The sequence below is a fragment of the Raphanus sativus genome, chromosome 2 (genome assembly GCF_000801105.2).
Source record: "Raphanus sativus cultivar WK10039 chromosome 2, ASM80110v3, whole genome shotgun sequence".
NCBI classification, from domain to species: Eukaryota; Viridiplantae; Streptophyta; class Magnoliopsida; order Brassicales; family Brassicaceae; genus Raphanus; species Raphanus sativus.
Window position 1 is genome coordinate 14055840 of NC_079512.1, and position 23243 is coordinate 14079082.

At 41.8% G+C, this 23243-nt stretch overlaps 2 protein-coding genes across 2 annotated transcripts; one reads left to right on the top strand and one right to left on the bottom strand.

The window, feature by feature from the left end:
- The first annotated feature begins 5030 nt into the window (after positions 1-5030).
- Positions 5031-6374, top strand: LOC108834623 (uncharacterized). The gene has a single exon (XM_018607950.1). It carries the CDS (start codon positions 5031-5033, stop codon positions 6372-6374), a length of 1344 nt encoding a protein of 447 aa, XP_018463452.1.
- Positions 6375-7632: 1258 nt separating this feature from the next.
- Positions 7633-12667, bottom strand: LOC108834624 (uncharacterized protein At3g43530-like). Its single transcript, XM_018607951.2, has 4 exons — positions 10716-12667; positions 9853-10593; positions 9619-9780; positions 7633-9472 (listed from the first exon to the last, which is right to left on the bottom strand). Exons 2-4 carry the CDS (start codon positions 9883-9885, stop codon positions 9053-9055), a joined length of 615 nt encoding a protein of 204 aa, XP_018463453.1. The 5' UTR covers positions 9886-10593; positions 10716-12667; the 3' UTR covers positions 7633-9052.
- Positions 12668-23243: the final 10576 nt, after the last annotated feature.

Consider the following 23243-nt stretch of genomic DNA (forward strand, 5'->3'; position numbering starts at 1 on the left):
TATCTTAAGATTTATCACCACAAAACTATATTTTTCCACAATACTATTACTAAGAAGTTATGTTTTTTTTATAAACGGTTATTCACACAATCAAAATTCAGAAATATAGTCTTCAACATTCACATAATTTTTGTAGTTATAAGATGTATGTAGTGATGGTTTCATTATCATTAATAAAATAATAAAAAAATGATTCAAAATGATTTATATTGGTTGAACAACTAAAATTACACCAGACAAACCACTATGTAGATGGTATCAAATGCACAAAAAACAATTTCAAGAACTCTAGAATGACAATACAAAGTTCACTAAATGACTAAGAAAGCTTTAGAATATATATAAACAAGAAGAACAACAAAAAGTAAGTTAATAGAAACATTACGTCATCGAGTTTATTGGCTTTATTTGACTTTCAAGTATTTTAATTTCACTCTAATTTTTATTTCGGGTTAAGGTTCGGTTTAAATTTTTAGGTATGAATATTTTCTCTAACACTAAGTGTAAAGTTGATAATAATTCAACTATGTGCCATAATTATTAAAATACAAATATTAACCTGAATTTATATGGGAAAATGAGTTCCTAATTATAAAATAAATTTCACAAACATATGCAGACTGAATCCTAAAACTATTTTAAATTAATTTATTGTTTTTATATTCTTTATAAAATTAAAATAGCAAACAAAACCCGTGCAACGCACCGGTCCATATCTAGTCCCTAAATAAAGCAGTGCAATAAGTAATTTTTTTTTGTCAAAACATATTGTATGTCTATATTACATAGTTTCATAACCGCTACTATTAGGAAAAATTTCTTTCTTTTATTTAGAAACCAACTTTCCTTCAAGTTTTTTCCAAAAAAAAAGAAAACTTTCCTTCAAGCTGTAGTTTATAAAAAAAAAAAAAATTTCTTATAATTTTAACTAGCTAGGAAATATTTAGTTATGTATTCAAATTGAAATTCAGAATGATATGTATTAAATGATATAAAATCCAAACATGTTTTCTTTTGTAGAAATCATTTAAATTTAGCGCTGTTGAATTTTTAAGTTTAAAATAAACTTTAAATTTTACTGTAAATTTAACTATGTTAATTAGTGGCGTTTAGAAGATTTGTGGTGGTTTAAAATATCTTAAAGTATTTTGCCGGGATACATTTATTGAAAATATAAAAATATTAATCATATAGTTTTTTTTGTCAACTTTTTATTTCATTGAAATGAAGTCTAGAGACATTACATGAATCATGATTATACATTAAGGCCCAAACAAAGATACAACTAAAATTAGAAAATACAGTCCATCCAAAAAATAGGCAATTGCTCCATCTAATCTATTAATTTAGGGATTATCTACTATTTGAAGTTCTCATTTAAATTTTGGACTCTTTCATAGTTGTTGCTAGAATATATCATGCCTCCTATACAATGCAACCTACCAACTTAAATTAAACCAAATCTTAACCAACATAGATTAGTTAAACGTAACCAGTAACACTTTTATAATATTTTTGGTTAATCTCTTAATATAATTAGATCACTAGATCTTGACCCGCCCAATCGGGCGGGTATTTATTTTATGTTTTTATTTTTTATTTATAAATGATGTGGGCGGGTATTTATTTTATGTTTTTAGTTTTTTATTTATAAATGATATATTTGTAATATTTAAACATAAATTCAGATTGAAAATTAACGGTTGTAGTTATAATAAAAATTAAAAGTTTAAAAAATATTTTGATATAAATTTTAAATTCCTAATTAAAATAATATAGAAATGGGTCATAATTTTTTCCAATTCTAAAATCTTAGCATTCTTAATAACAAATAAAATAATTTATAAATACATAAAAGATATAAACATATTTGAAATTAAAATAAATTTGTTAAAAAAATATCTTACGCCATTGTTATTTATTTCTATAGTTTAACCCGTGGCCGTATAAATATTTGCTTTCACTTCAATTTTTTCTTTGTTCTAATATATATATATATATATATATATATATATATAACATTTTAAAACAAAATTGTTAGCATAACATTTTAAAACAAAAATTTTATTTATTACTTTAAATAATTATATTATGTGAATTTAATCGTCTATTATATCAGAGTGTATCATATAAAAATCTAATATTTATAACTAATTGGACTTATATTATAAAAGTGTTATACTAAAAATTTATAAATAAAATATTTTATATTTTATTTATATGATATATAAATTGATTTTGATGTGCGATTTTATTTAATTATTTTTATTAATAAAAAAATATTAAATGTTAACAAAAAATCTATAAGGAAATTTATTTTGGCTAAGATTCATTCTATTAAACAAATCTATTATTTAAATTAGGAAAAGACATTAAATACTTAAATCTATCATTTAAATAAGGAAAAGACAAAATTCTCTACTATCTTTGTTAACAAACAAATTTTTTTTTTTAAAGATTCCTATCCCTATTACCAAAAGAAGCTTAAAGTACTTCTACTTTAATAAGATAGATATAAAACTGAACCACTCTTAAATCAACGAGTTCCATATCATTCCAAACATAAGAGAAAAAATATCCGACTCATTTACAATGTAAGCATACAAAGACCGTGTATGCTTATGCTCATTGATCTTCCAAAAACCAAATAATTGTGGCATAGACCAACATAGGCTCATGTTCGTAATACTAACTTTACTTCTATATATTTACTCTTCACCTACATCATATCACAACATACACAGTTATGCAAGAACATGATTTTTTTTGTTCAAACAACCAAATAATGGTGGCATATGGTCAGTAGATTTTTAAATATGTTTTTTATATATTAAATTTTACGAGACTATGTGTATAAGTTTTTTTTTGAAAAAATGCATAACTATGTGTATAAGTTAAAAGGTAAAAGGTGTGACAAGGCAAATTATTATACTAAAAATGAAAGAAGATTAAATACAAACTAATAACAAATACAACACAAATTATAACACTATTAAATTCTATATATATTTACTAAAATATTATATATATGTCTAATATGTATATATATATATATATATATAAATGTTACACAAAATATATATAATATTATATACACATATTATATATACCATATATTATTAATTGAAATTTGACAAATCAATTTCCGCCCTTTAGGGCGGGTCCTAATCTAGTTACCCTTAAATGTGAAAGGCAAAATCCCTTATGGGCTCCGTCAATTGCCTATGCCCCTCTGGAGTTAATGAGCGATGAAAAGACAAAAACGCCCTTTGTGGGCGAAATAAAAAAAATTGCAAATCGAAGTGGTTTATTTGTGTGGACTAGTTGAGGTGGTTTGGGTTGAGGTGGGTTTGGGAGAGCTCGGTTTGGTTTGGAAATCGAATTGGATTTCAATTGAATTAATTGGATTGGAGTGGATCAATTAATAAAATTAAATGAAAAAAAAAATAGAAAGCTCCCAGCTCGACGTCGTCCCGATTTCCGATTTCCAATAGATCAAAAGCTCCTCCCGATATCCGATCCTCTTGGCTTGGAAGATGTTGGTAGATTCTCCAGGGATGCATGTTCTCTTCTCTTCTCCTCTCCCTCGATTTGCATTGGATAAAAAGTGTTTGTAGGGTTTGTAATTGGATATATATATATATATATATATATATATATGTATATGATTAATTTGAGATTTGGTATGTGGAGCAATTGCCTCATGTGAAACAATGCAAGCATATGGTTGAATGTATGGGATTGAGATATTGAGCTTATAGTATCCGAAACCTCAATTTCAATTGATTGTAGTTGAAATAGAACTAGGTAAAACTAGTATAACTGATTAAAACTAAGTAGAACAAAGAGCAACTGGTCTAACTATAACTTTATTTTGTTGTTTTTGCAGGATGCAATGTCGAAACACATGTGCTTACATTTCAAATTCAGAGATCGCATCTATTGTATAACCATCAAGACAACAGTGGAGGCTATAACTTTGGCAATGGTAGAAGAAAGGTTGTATAAAAAGCTGAGGTTGGATGAAAGGAATGTAAAATGGGCGTTGAGGTACAAGCCAATGGTGTTTGGATGTGAAGAATCAGAAGAGTGCACAATTTGTGATGATGATGATTTGTTCGGTTACCTTCTTTCCATTGATAAAGACAACCGTAGAAGTCTTTTGTTAGTGGAGGAGACGAGTAACTCGGATCAGTTAGATAAGCTGTCGAGATTTGGCGGAAGTTTGTTTGGTATGAATCACGAAGTGTTGCAGGGAAATGATGATGAAGTCGGACCTAACGCCATAACTCTGTATGTTGAAAAGGGGCAAGCAAATCAATAGAAGGAGGTGATACAGGCAGAGAATGGTGACAATACAACACATGATGATTTTATGGATACAGACAACACTGCGGAGACGGAGACTGCAGCTGAGACGGAGACTGCAGCTGAGACGGAGACTGCAACTGAGACGGAGACTGCAACTGAGATGGATAGCAGTGCTAATATAGAAACCAATATGAGAGTTACGTATATTGAGCAGCCACCTTTACTAAAACGTAGTCAAGTTATAGATGAATGGGGAGACGGTTTGGGTCTGTTCAAGCTGCAGGAATTTCCAAACAAGAGATCACTTCAAGAGGTGGTGGATAGAGCTGCATTTGGTGAAAGCTTTCGTTATGTTATTAAAAAATCTGATCATAAACGGTTGGTGTTAAAATGTTGTGATGAAAGCTGTAAATGAGGATTGCGAGCTGCGAGGATTCCAGAGACGAAAATTTTTTCTGTTAGGAGGTACGGAGGTTTGCATACATGCTCTCGGACTAATCAAAGTAATAGCTGCAACATCAAGAGGAAAGGCTCTCCAGAATTAGTTGCAACTTTTTTGAATGAGGAATATCCTGGAAAACTGAGGACACCTCTTCCGAGAGATATCATGGATTTAATAAAGTTAAAATTGGATGTATCAGTATCTTACTCCATAGCCTTGAGAAGAAAAAATATAGCTATGCGTGAGTTGCGTGGTAATTCAGAAAGACAGCTACAAGATGTTGTATAGCTACTTGTACATGTTAGAGCATGTTAATTCCGGAACAACAACAAGGCTGGAGTTGGATGAGGCAGGAAAGTTCAAGTACCTTTTCATAGCTTTAGGAGCTTGCATTGAAGGGTTTAAGGTCATGAGGAAAGTGATTCTTGTGGATGCTACGTTTTTGAAGAACGGATATGGTGGTGTACTAGTATTTGCTAAAGCTCAAGAACCTAATCGTCACCATTATCTCCTCGCGTTTGGGGTACTCGACGGTGAGAATAATGCTAGTTGGACTTGGTTTTTTGAGATGCTCAAAACTATTATACCGGACTCATCTAAAATATTATTTATGAGCGGTAGGAATCAGAGCCTCATCACCGCTGCAGCAAATGTGTATCCACAATCTCACCATGGCCATTGTATGTGGCATCTAGCTCAGAATGTGAGAAATCATGTTTGTAACACCATCAAAACTGTAGTGGCATGGAGATTTATGGAGTTGGCTAGGTATTACACAGTGCATGAGTTCGAGGCTGCTTATGCATCTTTAAAGGTGAGATATCCTTCAGCCTTCAAGTATGTGGAGGAAAACACTAACAGAGAAACATGGGCTAGGGTCTATTTTCCAGGTTGTAGATACAACTTAGACACTAGCAACAGTGTGGAGTCGATGAATAGCGCGTTTAGGGACGCAAGGAGGTATGCCTTGATACCAATGTTGGATACAATAATCAAAAAGATTTCTGACTGGTTTAATGAACATCTGAAGGACGCCGTGTCTGGATCAATTGATACCAAACTGGTTCCTCTGGTTGAGATCCATTTGCACAACTTATGGGGAAAAGCTGAGAAAACGCCAGTGCGTGAGCTGAATAGTTATGATCTTGAGTACGAGGTAACCGACACTGACGATGGGAATGTTTATTTGGTAAACTTGATAGCGAAGACATGTAGCTGCAAGATATATGATTATGAAAAGTATCCTTGTCTTCACGGACTTACTGCTTACTTATATTTCCTTGAGGTTCCTGCTGCTCATGGTCGTCGACGTGAGGTCAACATAGAGTATCATCAGTTGAGCTCACAGTATTACTGGACAGAACTTTGGGCAATGGCTTATTACAGGACCATTTATTCTGTGCCGGACAAGTCTGAATGGAATGTACCAGATCACATCAAAGAGCTACAGATCATACCTCCGAAAAAGCTAACGAGGAAGGGAAGGAAAAAGGTTAATAGGAATCCATCAGTTGGAGAACAGCGTAAAATGACACAAAATGTAAGGCGACCGAGGACAAATTTCGGGTTCAATTGGCTGTTGTTTGGAATGCGTACTAATAATCCAAGTGAACCAAACTAGAGCTTTTGGTATGTTACTTTTCAGTATGTTGCTTTTGGTATGTTGAACTTGGTATGTTGCTTTTGGTATGTTGAACTTGGAGGTTTGCTTTTGGTATGTTGAACTTGGAGTGTTGCTTTTGTTTTTTAATCGGATTGGTATAACTAAGTATATTTTTTCTGAATATACCCGAATTTCTTCTTTATAAATCTAATAAATGAAATAAATACTGCATCTTCTTCGCATATCTCTCTCTTCTCTCTCGAGAGATTCTTCTACTTCTCGAAGATGCAAGGAGATGTTTCGGGATCATCTACGAGAAGGCAAAATTCTGGAAGGAAATTGTGTTTCTGTCGCTTAGATGCTGAAATAAGACAAGCTTGGACAGACAAGAACCCGGAGCGACGATTTTATGGCTGTCCGCGTTATAAGGTATCCTAGCTGATGATAGAAATTGTGATCTGAGAATGAAAAATAAATTATTTACAATGGAATTTGTGGCAGGAGAAAAATGGATGCAAGTACTTCAAATGGTTTGATGTAGAGGATGGTACAATATGGCAAAAATGGCTTTGATTGAAGCCCTAGATGAGATCAGAGAGCAGAGTAGAGTGATCGAATAGTTAAACGAAACCATTGCAGAACTGACAAAAAATTTGGAGAGGATTCAACAAGAAGAGGAAATTGTTAGAGACTTTCAAAATCTCTATGTTTAATGTTTAAGGGTTTAAGAACCTATGTATTCTCTGCGTTTACTTATGTTTCTCTGTTTTGAAACTCTCAACTATGTATTCTCTGCGTTTACTTATTTTCTCTATTTTGAAACTCTCAACTATGTATTGGAAAACCACGGAAAACTAGTAAAACAAGGTGTTACTAAGTTAGTAAATAACAGATATTAACATGACATAATCCCGTCTAATCCAACACACATAATTGTTAATGCACAAGCACAATCACTTGACTAATTCATCAACATCACATTCATCGACAATACTAGTGCAAAATAATAAATATTAACTAACATGATTCATCGACATCACATTTTCTCTTATGCATTATATAGTTTTTCCAATATCACTTTCTTAATAAAGAGGAGCTTACAAAGTAGTACTCTATAATTCTCGTGATTTTAACAATATTCTTGCACTTATCAGTTATGCTTACATGGTAATGAGGAAAAATGACAAGTAAAACTTTATTCACAAATTTAAATTATATGTAAAACTAAAAAATGTTGAAATCACGAAAAATAGAACTATTAAGAAATTTGGTAACACCTGAAATTTCAGTAAAACTATAAGCAAATTTGTTTGGGGGGGAATAATTTTTTTTTCGCGCCAAAGCGAAAATATTTCAAAATTTTCAATTATTTCGGTCAAAGTTAGATTCCCTCTGCTCTTTTCCTTTCTCGTGACTCTCTCTCTTGTCTCGTCAACTGTGCTCTGTCTACTCACTTTTGTCACTTCCCAAGCACTCTCTCTCTCTACTCTCTTCTCTCATCTCGTCCTCCCACTCCCACACACATCTCATAATCCATTATCTTTCCTTTCTATCCTCATATTCTCTCCACATCCACGATTTTACTCTTTCCCTTCCTCTTTACTGACCATGACTCATCCGTACAAAGAGAAGAAGGAGATGAAGAAGCTGAAGAAACACTACGACATGTTAGGCTACATTTGTGATGCCCAATATGGAATTTTCTACATGTTGCCCATGTGGTGGTGAAATCGAGACGGATGTGTCTTTAAATCCGAAGTATCGCCACGATTTCGATACCTTGCCTGGAAGTAGGTACTTCAGCTGCAAGAATTATGAGTTAATTTCCTTCTTTGAAGAAACTGTATTAATCATACTGGGTGAAACTGTGTTATACTCTGATAGAAAATGTTTTAATCATACTAGGTGAAACTGTGTTATACTCCGGGTGAAACTGTGTTTAGTCATACTGGGTGAAACTATGTTATACTCTGGGTGAAACTGTGTTTAGTCATACTGGGTGAAACTGTGTTTTGTCATACTCGGTGAAACTGAGGTATACAATGGGTGAAACTGTGCAGGACGATGGGATGCACTTTCGTTAGCCATGGACTTTTGGTGTTGAGGATGAAGTGAGGCACCTAAGGATGGAGGTCAATGATATGGATGAAGAGATTGCTAAGCTTAAGAGGCTTATTACCTCCACCTCCCGTCCATGAGATGATGCTCTCAACTCTAAGTACTAAGTTCATGGATGTGCTAAAAAAGTTTGTATTTTCCTATCTATTTCCAATTTCGGTTAATACAAGTCTTTGTTTGTTAAGACTTGTATAAGTGTCTCTGTCAAAACTTATGTTATAATTCAAGCTAGTCTTGAATCTTATCTAATGTTAGAACCCTTATGTTATCTCATGTTCATTTTAAAGTTTGTATTCTGTCCAAGAATTGTAATGACGATTCAGCTAATACCTACAATTTGTAACTCTCACTCTCACTCTCATGGTCAACAATAACAACATAACAAAATAGTCATAACAACATAGTCATAACATAGTTAAAGTTCTAAATCCACATCACAAACTAGATAAACATCCAAAGACTTTGTTTGTCTACAAAATAAAAACGTTAAACATAAAACCCTCCATAAAACCATAGGTTCTTCACTCGACTTCACTTAGCTTTTTGTTTTTGCCTTTCCCCAAAGACTTCTTGCGTTTCTAGCTTTTACCTTTCCCTTGTGATTCTGCTTCATCTACCTTTGCTTTGCCTTGTGCTTCCTTGACAAACTCCTCAAGCGGGGCCAATCTCCCATCCAACTGGTCAACCTTCTTGTCAACTGTCCTCAACAGTTTCATTTTTCTTTTCACCAACTTCATAACATCTCCCAGTTGAACCGACTGCTCACATATCTGTACTTCATCCCCTGCTGCATCTTCAATCGGTTCTGGCTGTTTTGCACGCCCAGATACATCTTCGTTGAACATGTCTTTAAAAAATATCTCTTCGCCTGCATCCAGACACTTCTCCCAACTGTCCACAGCTATATCAGATACATCAATGTCGTCTTCATCTTCCAAAATCTCATCCAACAGCCTTTCTTCTTGTGGAGTTCTGGTGGGGATGATGCTGTCAATAACCTGCCACAAACATAACTAATTTTTAAACTTATACCATAGTTGTACCATAGTTCTACCATAGTTCTACCCTAGTTCTACCCTAGTTCTACCATAGTTCGGTTTCTAGTACTACCTTAGTTCTACCACAGTTTCACAGGAAGACTTACAGTTGTATTACCCAGTTCCTTCTTTATCACAGCAAGTGACACCCTTGTCGATCCATTTCGTTTGAATGAGGTCTTGCACATCCTCGGACAGTTGGGAGAAGCTCCATCAACAGGCTGTCTGAACGCAACTCCTAGCTTAGGAATTGCCTCGAATGCAAGAAGCTGTTACACACAAAAAAATTTGCATCAGTTGACAACAATAGCGACTGACTGGTTTAATGGGATTTTGCATACCCTAGTGGAACACAAAATCATGGAAGCGGCCATAATGTTTTCTCTTTCACCACCCCTCCAAAATGCTCCATTGTGTGAGAGATCTCCTTCAACATGTAATCATATGAAAATGTCCCCCACGGAAAGGACTTGCAGTAGTCAAGATCATCCACTGCTCTCTAGAACACCTCCAACACATCATTAGCCTTGTGTCCAACCTTGGTTTGCGCACAAACAACCGAAGCTAAGAAGAATAGAACCGCCATCTTCAGTCTGTCTTTGTGGGATCCCATGTTCACCAACTTCTTCTTAACATCCTCTAACATTCTAGGTTCTCCTTTCTTGAAATGACGATCAACGAACCTCGTCCCACCAAGCTCTTTGTAGCCGAGAGGATAGTTGTGGCAGAATAGCCCATATATCAAACCATGTTCCCTCAGCCCGTAACGGATGGCAACCCCAATCACAATAAACCACCTCTCTCCGCCTCTCGCTACCAGCAGTACGCAGCAACAACATCCACATTCCCTGAACCTTATGGTTATTCTCACTCTTCATGTGGAAAAGGTGTTTGAATTGGGGATGCTCCGTGAACCAGCTCCACTCCGCGTTAGACAGCTTGGGTTTCAGATTTTTTAGCGTCTTAATCGCGCTAGCTATCATACACCTTGTGCCAAGCTTTATTTTTTTGCTGTACTCACTGGGCTTGAAGAACATGCTCGTTGGTTTGATTATATCGAGTCCCACATTTCCATTCAAACCCTGAAAGTTATACCAAAGTTTTAAATTAGTTATACCGAAGTTATATCCAAGTTATACTAAACTTATATCCAATTTTGCTACAAGTTATATCCAAGTTCTCCTAGTATACCTAAGTGTCTTACCTCGGGTTCCGGTTGATTCTCATTCTCGTTTGCTTCTCTATCTCCATTTGCTAACTTTTCTCCGCCTCCATTTTCTTCTCCATAACCTTCACTATCATCATCCTTTTCTTCTCCGTCTCCATTTTCTTCTTCAGAACCATCATTCTCATCATCCTTTCTTTTTTCATCTCCATTTCCTTCTTCAGAACCTTCATTCTCATCATCTTTTTCTTCTCCGTCTTCATTTCCTTCTTCGGAACCTTAATTCTCATCATCATTTTCTTCATCTCCAGAATGAGTCCCAATCGCCAGAGTTGCCGGAGGAGCTGGAGGAGATGGGCCAGCAGGACCTTTGTTTACTGTCGTCGGAGCAGTTTCTAAAGCCACTTCACTCGGCTCCGTTCCCGCCGTAATCTACCTCGAGTCCTCACTCGTCTTATCCGCCGTAATCTCCCTCGAGTCCGAGTCACTCGTCTCCCTTGTCTGTCCCATTGATTCAACAGTCTCCGTCGTCTTTGCCGTCGAGTCAACACTCTCTGTCGTCGTCTTCTCGATATTATCAAAGGCCTCCGCCGTCGTCTCCTTTGCAAACTTCACTCTCCGAATCTCTTCCTTCGTTGGATTATCCTTCCTCTTACCCCCTCCTCTTGTTTCGACCACCATAGCACTCGATTGAATCCTCCGAACTCTTCTCTCTCTCGTTCTCACCGTTGATTTTGGGTACGAAATTGATTCAAATTAGGGTTTGAACTCGAGTGAAAGTGGAGAAATGAGAAATGAGTCGAAATCGACAAGAGGAGGTTTAACTAAATTGAGTTATTGAAAACCGACAAAACCGACAAATTTGGTTTGGTTTTCGAGGGATTGGTTCGTTTCGAGGGCTGGGTTTGGTTTCGAGGGATTGGTTTGGTTTCAAGGGATTGGTTAGACGGTTAGACGATTCAGTTCAATTGAATTGACCATAAATCCGGGTCGGGTCGGGGCGGATGAGTTATACCCTGGTAAAACTTGTAAATACTTCAACTATTCCACGGTTTCTATGTCATTTCCGCCATATCCGATTTTTTAAATAAATGTTTATCTTTATGTTTATATGGGTGTCTATGAGAGATTGCCTTTTGACATTTAGGGGCTTCAGAGGAGATGAGTTGGCAATATGATTATCATCTGCTCCACACGTCTTGTTACTGAAATGTATTAGAACACGTGTATTGACGCGTGTCCATCATGCCCGAGGGTGGAACTCCGGTGACGGTGCGGTTGTCGACGCCCAGGACTGCTCTGCATTTGCTTGCATCTTTGTCTTTCACACAGTTTCCCAATCACATCTAGCTCCAATCCTCCACCGAAATCGCCGTTTATAGCTGAAATTTCTTCATCTCTGATTGATAAGTGCTGTGGAAAACTCAAATTTGATTTAAAGAAGACTTTTTATCGGACCATCAGAGATGCCAATTTTACTAAGTTTCTGAGAAATCAGTTGAGATCAATCCAAAAAACACATATTACTTTGTATCAAGGAAACTTTACTCATATGCCATCTCATGGTGGCTCACAACAAGTGAGAGCAAAGATTGACACCCATAAACAAAGTATATGCGGATAATCAAAAGAAGAAAAAAACCCAACAAAAAACTGACGGGATTTAAATGACTTTGTGAAGGAGGAGAAGAGTTCTTAGTAAAATCAAACTATTATCGAAGATAGAATTTTGATTTTGAAAAACAGCTTCGAAATAGCTTGAAAAGCCACAACAAAATCACCTAAGTGAAGATTATTCCGCAACGGAAACTTGAAAATCGACTAACGCGAAACATGGTTCCGACAAACGGAAGAGAAAGTCGACACTAAGGTCAAAAGATATTTACAAACAAAAAGTTTACATCAACATCTTACTCCGAAAGATAAGAGATTTGGTAAGAGGAAGAAGTTGAAAGAGAGCTTCTCTCTCTAAACGAAGAGAGAAAAAGCCTTTTTTCTATTAATCATATGGTTAAAGACGAGAACTACTGTTGTTTTAATTAATTTTATAAGAACTTTATTAATTCAGTCAAAATCATCTTAACCTTCAATAGAACTAAATTCCTACCGGTTCAATCACTTAGTGTGGAGGATACGACAATTCTATTTTAAATACCAGAAAGATAATGCTTTACAGATGTTCATGGAAGGAAAATATATTTTTCATGACAAAATTGGTATAAGATTTAATTTTGAGAGATATGAGAGTTTGATGGAGGTATGAAGTATGAGAGTTAATCTTTCACCTATGCATTTATAAATAGAAGCGTTCTTTGGACAATAGAAAATATGAAAAACATAAGATGTTCCATATAACATTATAACATATTGTTTTCAATTGATAAAAATTGATTTTGAAATTTGAAAAAGAACATGTTTTTCTAACATATTTGAAAGTCATATGCATTCTGAAAGAGAACTTCAGTCATTTAGAGATCATGGTTCTTCGTATGCAAAATATAATAACTAATAATCTTGCGAAAAAATTGGCAAATTGGGCAAATCGCAAGTTTGAAATTAGGGAACTGGGCCACCTCAAGTTTAAATTAGAGAATTGGGCAAATCGCCTTTTCCAGACTTGTGAATTGTCGGTAGAGGGTGCGCGTGATTCTTGATATTACGACCCTGCCATTAAGCATTTTTCCTTTTATAAATGGGATAAAGAGATGATAAAATAATTTAAAAGAAAGAATTAGGAAAAATTCACGAAATTAAAGAATTTCAAAATTAAATTGCGAGAAGATTTTGAAATTTTTAAAAATTGCCACTTTTGGTCGTCTTGTGCTTTGACCAGAATTACCTCTAAACAGCTGCAATTGAAAAGCAGACATCAAGAACCAGCCTCGACTGAACCCAGATTTGAGACACAATTGAAAACCAAATTTCGGAGACACGAATTGGAGACTGCGAGCAGATACGAGACAGGACGACCACTTTCGCCAGCAGACTCCAGTAGAGATGGTATCCCCCTCCAGCGTAACGCCGTCGAGGAGGGTGACTCGTAGTCAATCCGCCAGTGATAGAGAACCAAATCCCAAGAAAACTCGCCGAGTAGGCAAAACTGCGCCTCGTTACACAGGTATCTCTTTTAGCTAAGCTTCTCTCTTAAATTATTAGGGAAAAGTTCTAAAAATTAAAGCGTTGGGCATTCTGCTTGATTTGGTTATTGTATTTCAGAGATGAGCACGGAGTCCGAACAAGAGGAACCTGCATCCACCGAACAAGATGAAGTTGCATCAACCGAACAAGATCCAGCTTCATCAGACGCGCCTGAATTTATTGGGACTACGCATGCTTTCCCGGAAAGACTGTTTGCACGTAATTGCTATCCTGGCAAACCTCGACTGAACATCTATTCAAAGGCGAGTATCATAGGATCGTTAGTGAAGTTGCTGAGAGGCTCCCCTGAATTGAAACTATTGTTAGATAGTCAGTTTGGAGCTCTGTTCCACTTACCTGTATCCCGGTGTTCAAACTCTGCGAAACTGGTACATTCTCTCCTCAGCCGTCAGCTGGTGACGTACCGGTTATATGAGCTCTGGTTCTTGTTTGCAGACAAGCCACTGCGTTTTTCTCTACGTGAGTTCGGAGACATCACGGGTCTTAAATGCGAGCCTGAAAGGGAAAAAGTAGGAAACGTTTCAGAATCCAGCGATGCCACACCTGGCCGTATGTGGAAAGAGTTGTTTGGAACTGACGATGAAGACGTGACTGTGGCAGATGTTCTTCGGATGCTTGGCAGGCGAGTCTTCATGAGTGGAAGCGTTTGCCACTAGCTCTCATTGCGCTTGTAGATGGCCTTCTGGTTTGTGGTCACAAACTACTTTGTTTGACGCCTGCTTACGTCGAGATGCTGGAAGACACGCAATCATTTCTTCAATATCCATGGGGGAGAGAGGCATTTCTCAGCACTCTGTCTAGATTGACACCACCTCAACCTTCTGATCCTTCTAAAATGGATAAATCCCTGTTGGTCATGCGCCTTCGTTTGAAACAGCAGTCAACAGCTTGTTATGGGTTCCCTCTGGCGCTGCAACTTTTTGCTTTTAAAGTTATCCCTTCATTGCTTGAGAAAATTCCTGAACCTAATAAAACGACTACTTTCTTGGAAGAACCTGAAGGATGCGACTCAACAAATCCACTTCTGAATTTTGAAGACATACTTCTGGTGGAAACCCAAACTGAGGTACAATTCTGTTGTCTATCGTATTTGTTGGGGTCAAAAACGGTTATCTCGAAATCAACGGCTAAGTCTATTTGTCATACGAAAAACCTTCCGAAAAACGAACACGAACACCCGTAAACCGAAGGAACCGAGCAGCCGACCCCGCCCTTGGCCGTAGCCGCCGGGCGGCTAGCCCCGCGCTGGCTGTTGCCGCCGGCGGCTAGCGCCCGTGCTGGCCGTGGCCGCCGGGAGGCTAGCCCCGTGCTGGCCGTGGCCGGCGGCGGCTAGCGCCCGTGCTGGCCGTGGCCGCCGGGCGGCTTGCCCCGTGCCGGCCGTGGCCGCCGGCAGCTAGCGCCCGTGCTGGCCGTGGCCGCCGGGCGGCTAGCCCCGTGCTGGCCGTGGCCGCCGGCGGCTAGCGCCCGTGCTGGCCGTGGCCGCCGTGCGGCTAGCCCCGTGCTGGCCGTGGCCGCCGGTGGCTAGCGCCCGTGCTGGCCGTGGCCGCCGGGCGGCTAGCCCCGTGCTGGCCGTGGCCGCCGGCGGCTAGCGCCCGTGCTGGCCGTGGCAGCCGGGCGGCTAGCCCCGTGCTGGCCGTGGCCGCCGGCGGCTAGCGCCCGTGCTGGCCGTGGCCGCCGTGCGGCTAGCCCCGTGCTGGCCGTGGCCGCCGGCGGCTAGCGCCCGTGCTGGCCGTGGCCGCCGGCGGCTAGCGCCCGTGCTGGCCGTGGCCGCCGTGCGGCTAGCCCCGTGCTGGCCGTGGCCGCCGGCGGCTAGCGCCCGTGCCGGCCGTGGCCGCCGGGCGGCTAGCCCCGTGCTGGCCGTGGCCGCCGGCGGCTAGCGCCCGTGCTGGCTCGGGTCTTCGGATAACAATCTTCGGTATACGAATCCTAGTTCCCGGCAATCCGAAGTCTGTACTTCGAGTCTTTCCCAAGTCCTCGAAGGACGAATCATCGAGATTCCGCGTACGAAACTCCGGTCCTTACTCCAATCTAAGACCGTCAGAAACATTTCGGAAACTCGTAAGATATCGACGGGAAGGAAGATCTTAGATTCTTCGTACGAAACAGCGATGGTCATCTTAAGACACCACTCGTCTCAACACTACGAACAAACGAGGAACTTCGAAAGAGATCGTAGAAAACAACGGAAGTCCTAGAAATGGCCCGAAAGGGGCCAAACGCGATCGGACAGTCTGTCTACGATTATCACGTTTAGATACGACAATTTCCGTTTATCTTTACGTAACAAGATAAATGCTAAATTTCCGGAAGGATAAATGTCAAGTTTCCGGAAGATAAATGTCAAGTTTCCCGATGGAGGCCGACGAAAATGGAAAGAAGCCCGCCTTGCGGCCCAGAAGGAGAATATACCGTCATAAGAAGGAGTATATAAAGGAGCTTTGGGAGAGCAAGAAAGGCAGAGCAAAAAATCCTAGAGAGAGAGCAAATCCGAAACTTAGGGACTTAGAGAATTCCTGCTAGCTTAGGACTTAGGAGTTTAGACTAGCGGAGCAAAGCTTAGAACGTTTTGTCTCCTTTATTTCTGTCGTTTTTCGCTTCAGCGTTTCTCTACTTCCCTTTTTCGGAAGAACATTGTACCATCTATTTAATAAAACGCCTTAGTGCGATTTTTCCGCTACGTTGCTTTATTCTATCAATTTCGTTTGGTTGTCACAGAGAATCCGAGCCTTCAGGGAAAACTAGGTTTACTTAGTTTTCCTTCGATTAACTTAACTAAAATCGACAGTGCGAATTTCGGTTCCCACAGTTTGGCGCTAGAAGGAGGGGGGTCGGATTCTCTTACTAAAAACCTACGATTGATAACAACAGCATGGCCACATCACCTGTCCGCAACATCGTGTCGTTCGGGGATAGAGCAACGGCTGGTCAAGCCAAACCTCACGACGAACTCCTCGTTATCAGACTAACGATCCAGGACATCGACGTAGCGAGAATATTGGTCGACACCGGATGCTCGACAAATATTATATATAAAAACACCCTCGAGAGGATGGGAATCGACCTAAACGCTATCACGGACGATCCCAATCCGATAATCGGACTCTCAGGAAACATCACTATGACCCTCGGCTCGGTCGATCTTTCGGTCAGAGCCGGGTGCGTCACAAAGACGGCAGAATTTTTGGTAGTCGACGGTCCAGCAGCATATAATGCGATCGTCGGGACTCCGTGGTTAAATTCCATGCGAGCGATCCCCTCGACTTTCCATCTGTGCCTCAAATTTCCGACCCTCTCCGGAGTGGAAACGATACAAGGAGATCGTAAAGCGCCGCAAGTCTGCTTGGCCGCTGGGTTAAAACGGAAAAACTCTGAGCCCGAAACTAAACCAAAAAAGCAAGCAACCCACGAACCAGGATCGCAGGACCCTCCAGAAATCTTCTGGCAATCGCAAAGAGCTGAGGTCCTGGAAGGGAAACGTGAGCCCACTTGCGAACCTGTAATTTCGGTATGCCTCGACGAGACTAACCCAGAGCGGTGCGTAGAGATTGGAGCCAATCTTCGCGATCCGTTGAAAGCAGAGCTCATCGCATGTCTCAAGAAGAACCTTAACACGTTCGCTTGGGCTGCGGAAGATATGCCGGGAATCGACATTAACATAACATGTCACGAACTCAACATTGATCCAACTCACAAACCCGTAAAACAAAAGAGGCGAAAGCTAGGCCCCGAACGGGCGACTGCGGTTAATGAGGAAGTCGAAAGACTCCTCAAAGTTGGATCAATAACAGAAGTAAGATATCCCGACTGGCTCGCCAATCCCGTCGTCGTCAAGAAAAAGAACGGGAAATGGCGAGTGTGCGTCGACTTTACCGATCTCAACAAAGCGTGCCCGAAGGATTGTTTTCCGCTTCCGCACATCGACCGTCTGGTCGAGGCAACCGCATGAAACAAACTCCTATCGTTCATGGACGCGTTCTCCGGTTACAATCAAAACATGATGAATCCCGAAGACCGCGAGAAAACAGCATTCATTACCGACCGAGGAACCTATTGCTACAAAGTAATGCCTTTCGGTCTTAAGAACGCCGGCGTCACGTATCAGCGACTCGTCAATCGGATGTTTGCCGAGCAACTCGGAAAAACCATGGAGGTGTATATCGACGATATGTTGGTAAAATCTCTTGACGAGCGCGGTCACGTAGTCCACCTAGAGGAATGCTTTGAGAGATTGAACCAGCACAACATGAAACTCAATCCAGCAAAATGCAGATTCGCCGTGGCGTCGGGAGAATTTCTCGGTTACCTCGTAACATTCCGTGGAATAGAGGCCAATCCGAAACAAATCAACGCACTGATAGAAATGGCCTCCCCGAGAACCAAGCGGGAAGTCCAGAGGCTGACCGGACGAGTCGCGGCCTTAAACCGATTCATCTCGCGCTCCACGGATAAGTGTCTCCCTTTCTACGAAACCTTAAAGGGGAACAAAAAGATCGAGTGGTCAGAGGATTGCGAGAAAGCTTTCCAACAGCTGAAGCAGTATCTGGCCACCTCTCCTATCCTCGCAAAACCCGTAGTCGGAGAGCCCTTGTTCCTCTACATCGCAGTATCCGCATCAGCAGTCAGTGGCGTCCTGATTCAAGAAGAATTCGGAGAACAGAAACCGGTCTTCTACATTAGTAAAACATTACTAGATACCGAAACTCGGTATCCGCTGATGGAAAAATTGGCACTCGCTGTCATAACTTCGGCAAGAAAACTTAGACCGTATTTCCAATCTCATACCATCGTGGTGCTTACCACTTTTCCGTTACGGACGATTCTACACAGTCCAAGCCAGTCTGGTAGACTCGCGAAGTGGGCAATTGAACTAAGCGAGTACGATATCGAATATCGTCCAAAAACCTGCACGAAATCGCAGGTACTCGCGGACTTCTTGGTAGAATTACCCACGACGGATTTAACTAACGAGGATCCTGGGTCAACATGGGATCTCCAAGTCGATGGATCTTTGACCAAGCAAGGATCTGAAATCGGGATCCGGCTCACTTCGCCGACAGGAGAAATCCTCGAGCAATCATTCCGCTTGGATTTTCATGCATCGAACAACGAAGCGGAATATGAGGCGCTAATTGCGGGCCTACGACTGGCCCAGGGGCTGAAGATTCGAAACATTCACGCTTACTGCGACTCTCAGTTAGTCGCAAACCAGTTCAGCGGAGAATACGAAGCAAGGGATGAAAGGATGAACGCATATCTGAAGGTCGTCCAAGACTTGGCCCACGATTTTCAGCAATTTGCGCTAACCAGGATTCCCCACTCGGAAAACGTCCAAGCTGACGCTTTAGCCGCTCTTGCCTCAAGCTCGGATCCAGGGCTTAAGAGAATAATTCCCGTCGAATTCATAGAGCATCCAAGCATCGGACCGCCGGTAATCGCCAACATGATCAGAACACAGATCGAAGGCGCGGAAGAAAACGAAGATCAACCGGAAGACGACGCAGACCAAACAGACTATGGCTGCGACACTCCCTGGTTAGAACCTATCAAAGCCTACATCGTAGATGGTACCCTACCCACGGAGAAATGGGCAGCCCGGAAAATAAAAATCCAGGCAGCACGATACGTAACCGTGGAAGGCAAATCTACAAATGGCGATTCTCCGGACCTCTCATGACTTGCGCGGAAGGAGAAAAGGCGAGAAAAATCATGGAAGAGGTTCATTCCGGATCGTGCGGAAACCACTCCGGCGGAAGGTCTCTCGCAACAAAATAAAACGCCACGGATTCTACTGGCCAACTATGGTAAAGGATTGCGAGAATTTCGCTCGGAAATGCGAGAAGTGTCAGCGGCACGCCCCGACAATTCATCAGCCCGCCGAAATCCTCTCTTCTATCTCGTCTCCGTACCCTTTCATGCGATGGTCGATGGACATCGTCGGACCATGCACAAATCAAAACAAAAACGTTTCCTGCTGGTCCTCACAGATTTCTTTTCAAAATGGGTGGAAGCAGAATCCTACGCAAGTATCAAAGACGTGCAAGTCGAGAACTTCGTTTGGAAAAACATCATAACCAGACACGGTGTCCCATACGAAATCGTAACGGACAACGGGTCCCAGTTTATTTCCACTCGATTCGAGGCATTCTGCGAAAAATGGAAAATACGACTTAACAAGTCTACTCCCAGATACCCGCAGTGCAACGGACAGGCTGAAACCATAAACAAAACCGTCCTAGACGGATTGAAAAAACGCTTGGAAGCCAAAAAGGGACGATGGGCAGAAGAACTCGAAGGGGTCCTTTGGTCTCATCGAACCACTCCAAGACGAGCAACGGGGGAAACTCCATTCGCTCTCGTTTACGGAGCAGAATGCATGATTCCGGCGGAAGTAGAATTCCCCGGCGTACGGGGGAGATTTCTTCCCGAACGGGAAGACCTGAACAATGCCATGCTGCTGGATAATCTTGACCTCGTCAATGAACGTCGCGACCAAGCCCTCATTCGAATTCAAAATTACCAGCAGGCCGCCGCAAAATACTACAACGCGAACGTGCGTCATCGAAGATTCAAAGAGGGTGATCTGGTCTTGCGAAAAGTCTTCCAAAACACTGCCGAACGAAACGCAGGAAAACTGGGAGCAAACTGGGAAGGACCATACAAAATCATAAAAGTCGTCCGACCAGGTTCGTATCAAATCGCGAACATGCAAGACGTAAAAATCCCGAGAACTTGGAATGCGATGCATCTCAAGAAATACTACCACTAGATCGTAAACGTGGACAACAGAACTACGAGATGGCTTGATCCTCGAAAGAGGTACGTAGGCAACTCGCCAACCGGTGGGTTCAGCTATCCCCCCGATTTAAAAGGGGGAGTGGGGTGCGTACACCCGCACGCTCCCACAATTTTCGAAAAAACTGAACTTTCGAAATCTTTCCGCAAATCAATTCGCCTGACGGCCTTAACAATGGATCCAGTATCCATCAAACAAACCATAAAACTATCGCCCGGAAACATTCCGCGATTTCTAAAAGCCCATAGTCCTCTATGGCATAAGAAAAACAAACTTCAAAGCACTGCGAGACGTCGCTTCGTGCCCGAACATCCGTTTTTCGATTAAAACTTCATACGCCTTCTAAACGGCATCATATCGTTGTTGCTGATCACAACAAACGAACTCTAACGTCCTAAACAGACAAGCCACCTAAGGGTAGGCTCTTTTACATCCGACAAGGATCCCATAGCGCGCTATACAAAAAATCCAAATTTGGTTCAGCACTTCGTAAAGGAAGTAGCTCGATTCGTGCCCATACAAATCATATAAGCCGATACCACTTCGCGGATTTTAAAACGGTACGAATCAGGTTAAAATCACGAACAGGCAAAACGAAAGCCGATTTGTCATCGCACAGCCTCAGTCTGAGAGTAAACCTAGGTCTTGCCCTAAACCCAGCCTTGCTGGTATCTTAAACATCTCATAGGCAAAGCGTCAACGACGCGAGATCCCAAAACTTGTCTCTTCACTCAAGTCTGTACGTTTCCACGAATTTTCGCGTAAATCGTAAACCGCAGGAAAATCTCGCTTTGTACAAACTACGGATACGGTGATCGTCAGGGAGGCAGGAATGAGACGACAACTCACACCCTGCCCCTCTAACTTCGACAAACAGAAGTTCTAAACGCAAAATATTTTATAAACGCGTACCGCGAATTCAATACAACGCCCTAAAAAGGGCAGGGATTCAAAGCCACCAACGGCCAGTCCCGAAATCATACATGATGGCCAACCAACGGCCGAAATACAATCAAAATAAAAATCCCCTCAGGGATTGATCAACCTAGGCGTCCTCCGGGACACCGCCTTCATCCTCCGACTCACCCAAAGCAGGAACAGCCTCGCCATCGCCCTCGCCGACTTCCTCACCACCCTTGTCCGCAACAATTCCAGCATCCTGGACCTCTGGAATTTCCGAGCCCGGGACCAGGGTACCCGAGGATGACGGGCCGGCAAGCTCCGCCGCAGTGCAAGTTCCCATCTCCTCAAAGCGCTGAATCCGCCTCTTAAGACGTCGAACTTCCGAGGACTTGCTCTTCTTCTCCTCCTTCGCCTTGAGCAGCGAGCTCACAGTCTTTCCCAGATCACGCTCGAGATCGCTGATCCTAGCTTCGAGCGTCGACGTCTGGGCAGCATGAGTGCTCTCAATCGATTGAAGCACAGCCTCGGTACGCTTCAGAGTTTCCCGCGACGAATCCAGCTCCTTGGACAAACGTGTAACCTCCAGTCCGCAATCACCAAGCATCCCGTCGATCAACGACACAAACTGATCACACGAGAGAATGTGAGAATCAAGAGGATAGCAAAAGGAAGAAGGTTTTCACGAAATACCTTGGAGCGATGCTGCGATAGTCTCGCCGAAACCTCGCCTTCCTCACTCCTAGTACACCTTTTCCTCTTCGCTGATCCGGCAGCCCCAGCTCTTGAACGTCCCCTCGATGGTGGAACAGCGTTGGATGCGGGAAGTCCCAAGACGATCTCCCTCTTCTTTTCTGGAGGAGGAGGCATGACTTCCACCGCATCCTCCGAAACCACTATCGGCGCGAAAGGGGAGCCCTCCGGACGAGCCTGGACATCGGGTGCTTGCTCCGAAACGACAATTTCTCCAGCAGGCAAAGAGACATCGGGTCCAGAGGCTGGAAGTGTGGAGATCGGGACTGGAGTAACGTCGGGTCCAAGAACCAGGACCGCGGGATCCGGAGTTAAAGTGACATCGGATCCGAGGGTCGGAGCACGGAAGTCAGAACGGAAGTAGCACTAGGACCTGCCACGCTAGACTCCATCTCAGCACGGCGTCGCTCCATCTTGTCCTGAAAAGAACTGAACCCCTCGACGAATGTCTGCGTAAGAGCAGGAGCATCCTGCGCCGGCGAGGCTTGGTTAGCTTCACTCATTTCGACATCGGAATCTTTCTTTTCGTTTGGAGAGAAAGCCATATTTTCTGAAATTTGAGAAAAGGAGAGTGAGTGAAAAATGAGAGGGAGATGGGGTGCTACTTATAAGAAATCAAAGGTGGTAGAGTTTTTCGGAATAAAATATTCCTAGCCGAAAATTTCGATTTTCAAATCTTTCGCACACAAAATCGCTCCCGCATCTTGCATGCTGGGGGGCTAACTGTTGGGGTCAAAAACGGTTATCTCGAAATCAACGGCTAAGTCTATTTGTCATACGAAAAACCTTCCAAAAAACGAACACAAACACCCGTAAACCGAAGGAACCGAGCAGCCGACCCCGGCTTGGCCGTAGCCGCCGGGCGGCTAGCCCCGCGCTGGCCGTGGCCGCCGGCGGCTAGCGCCCGTGCTGGCCGTGGCCGCCGGGCGGCTAGCCCCGTGCTGGCCGTGGCCGGCGGCGGC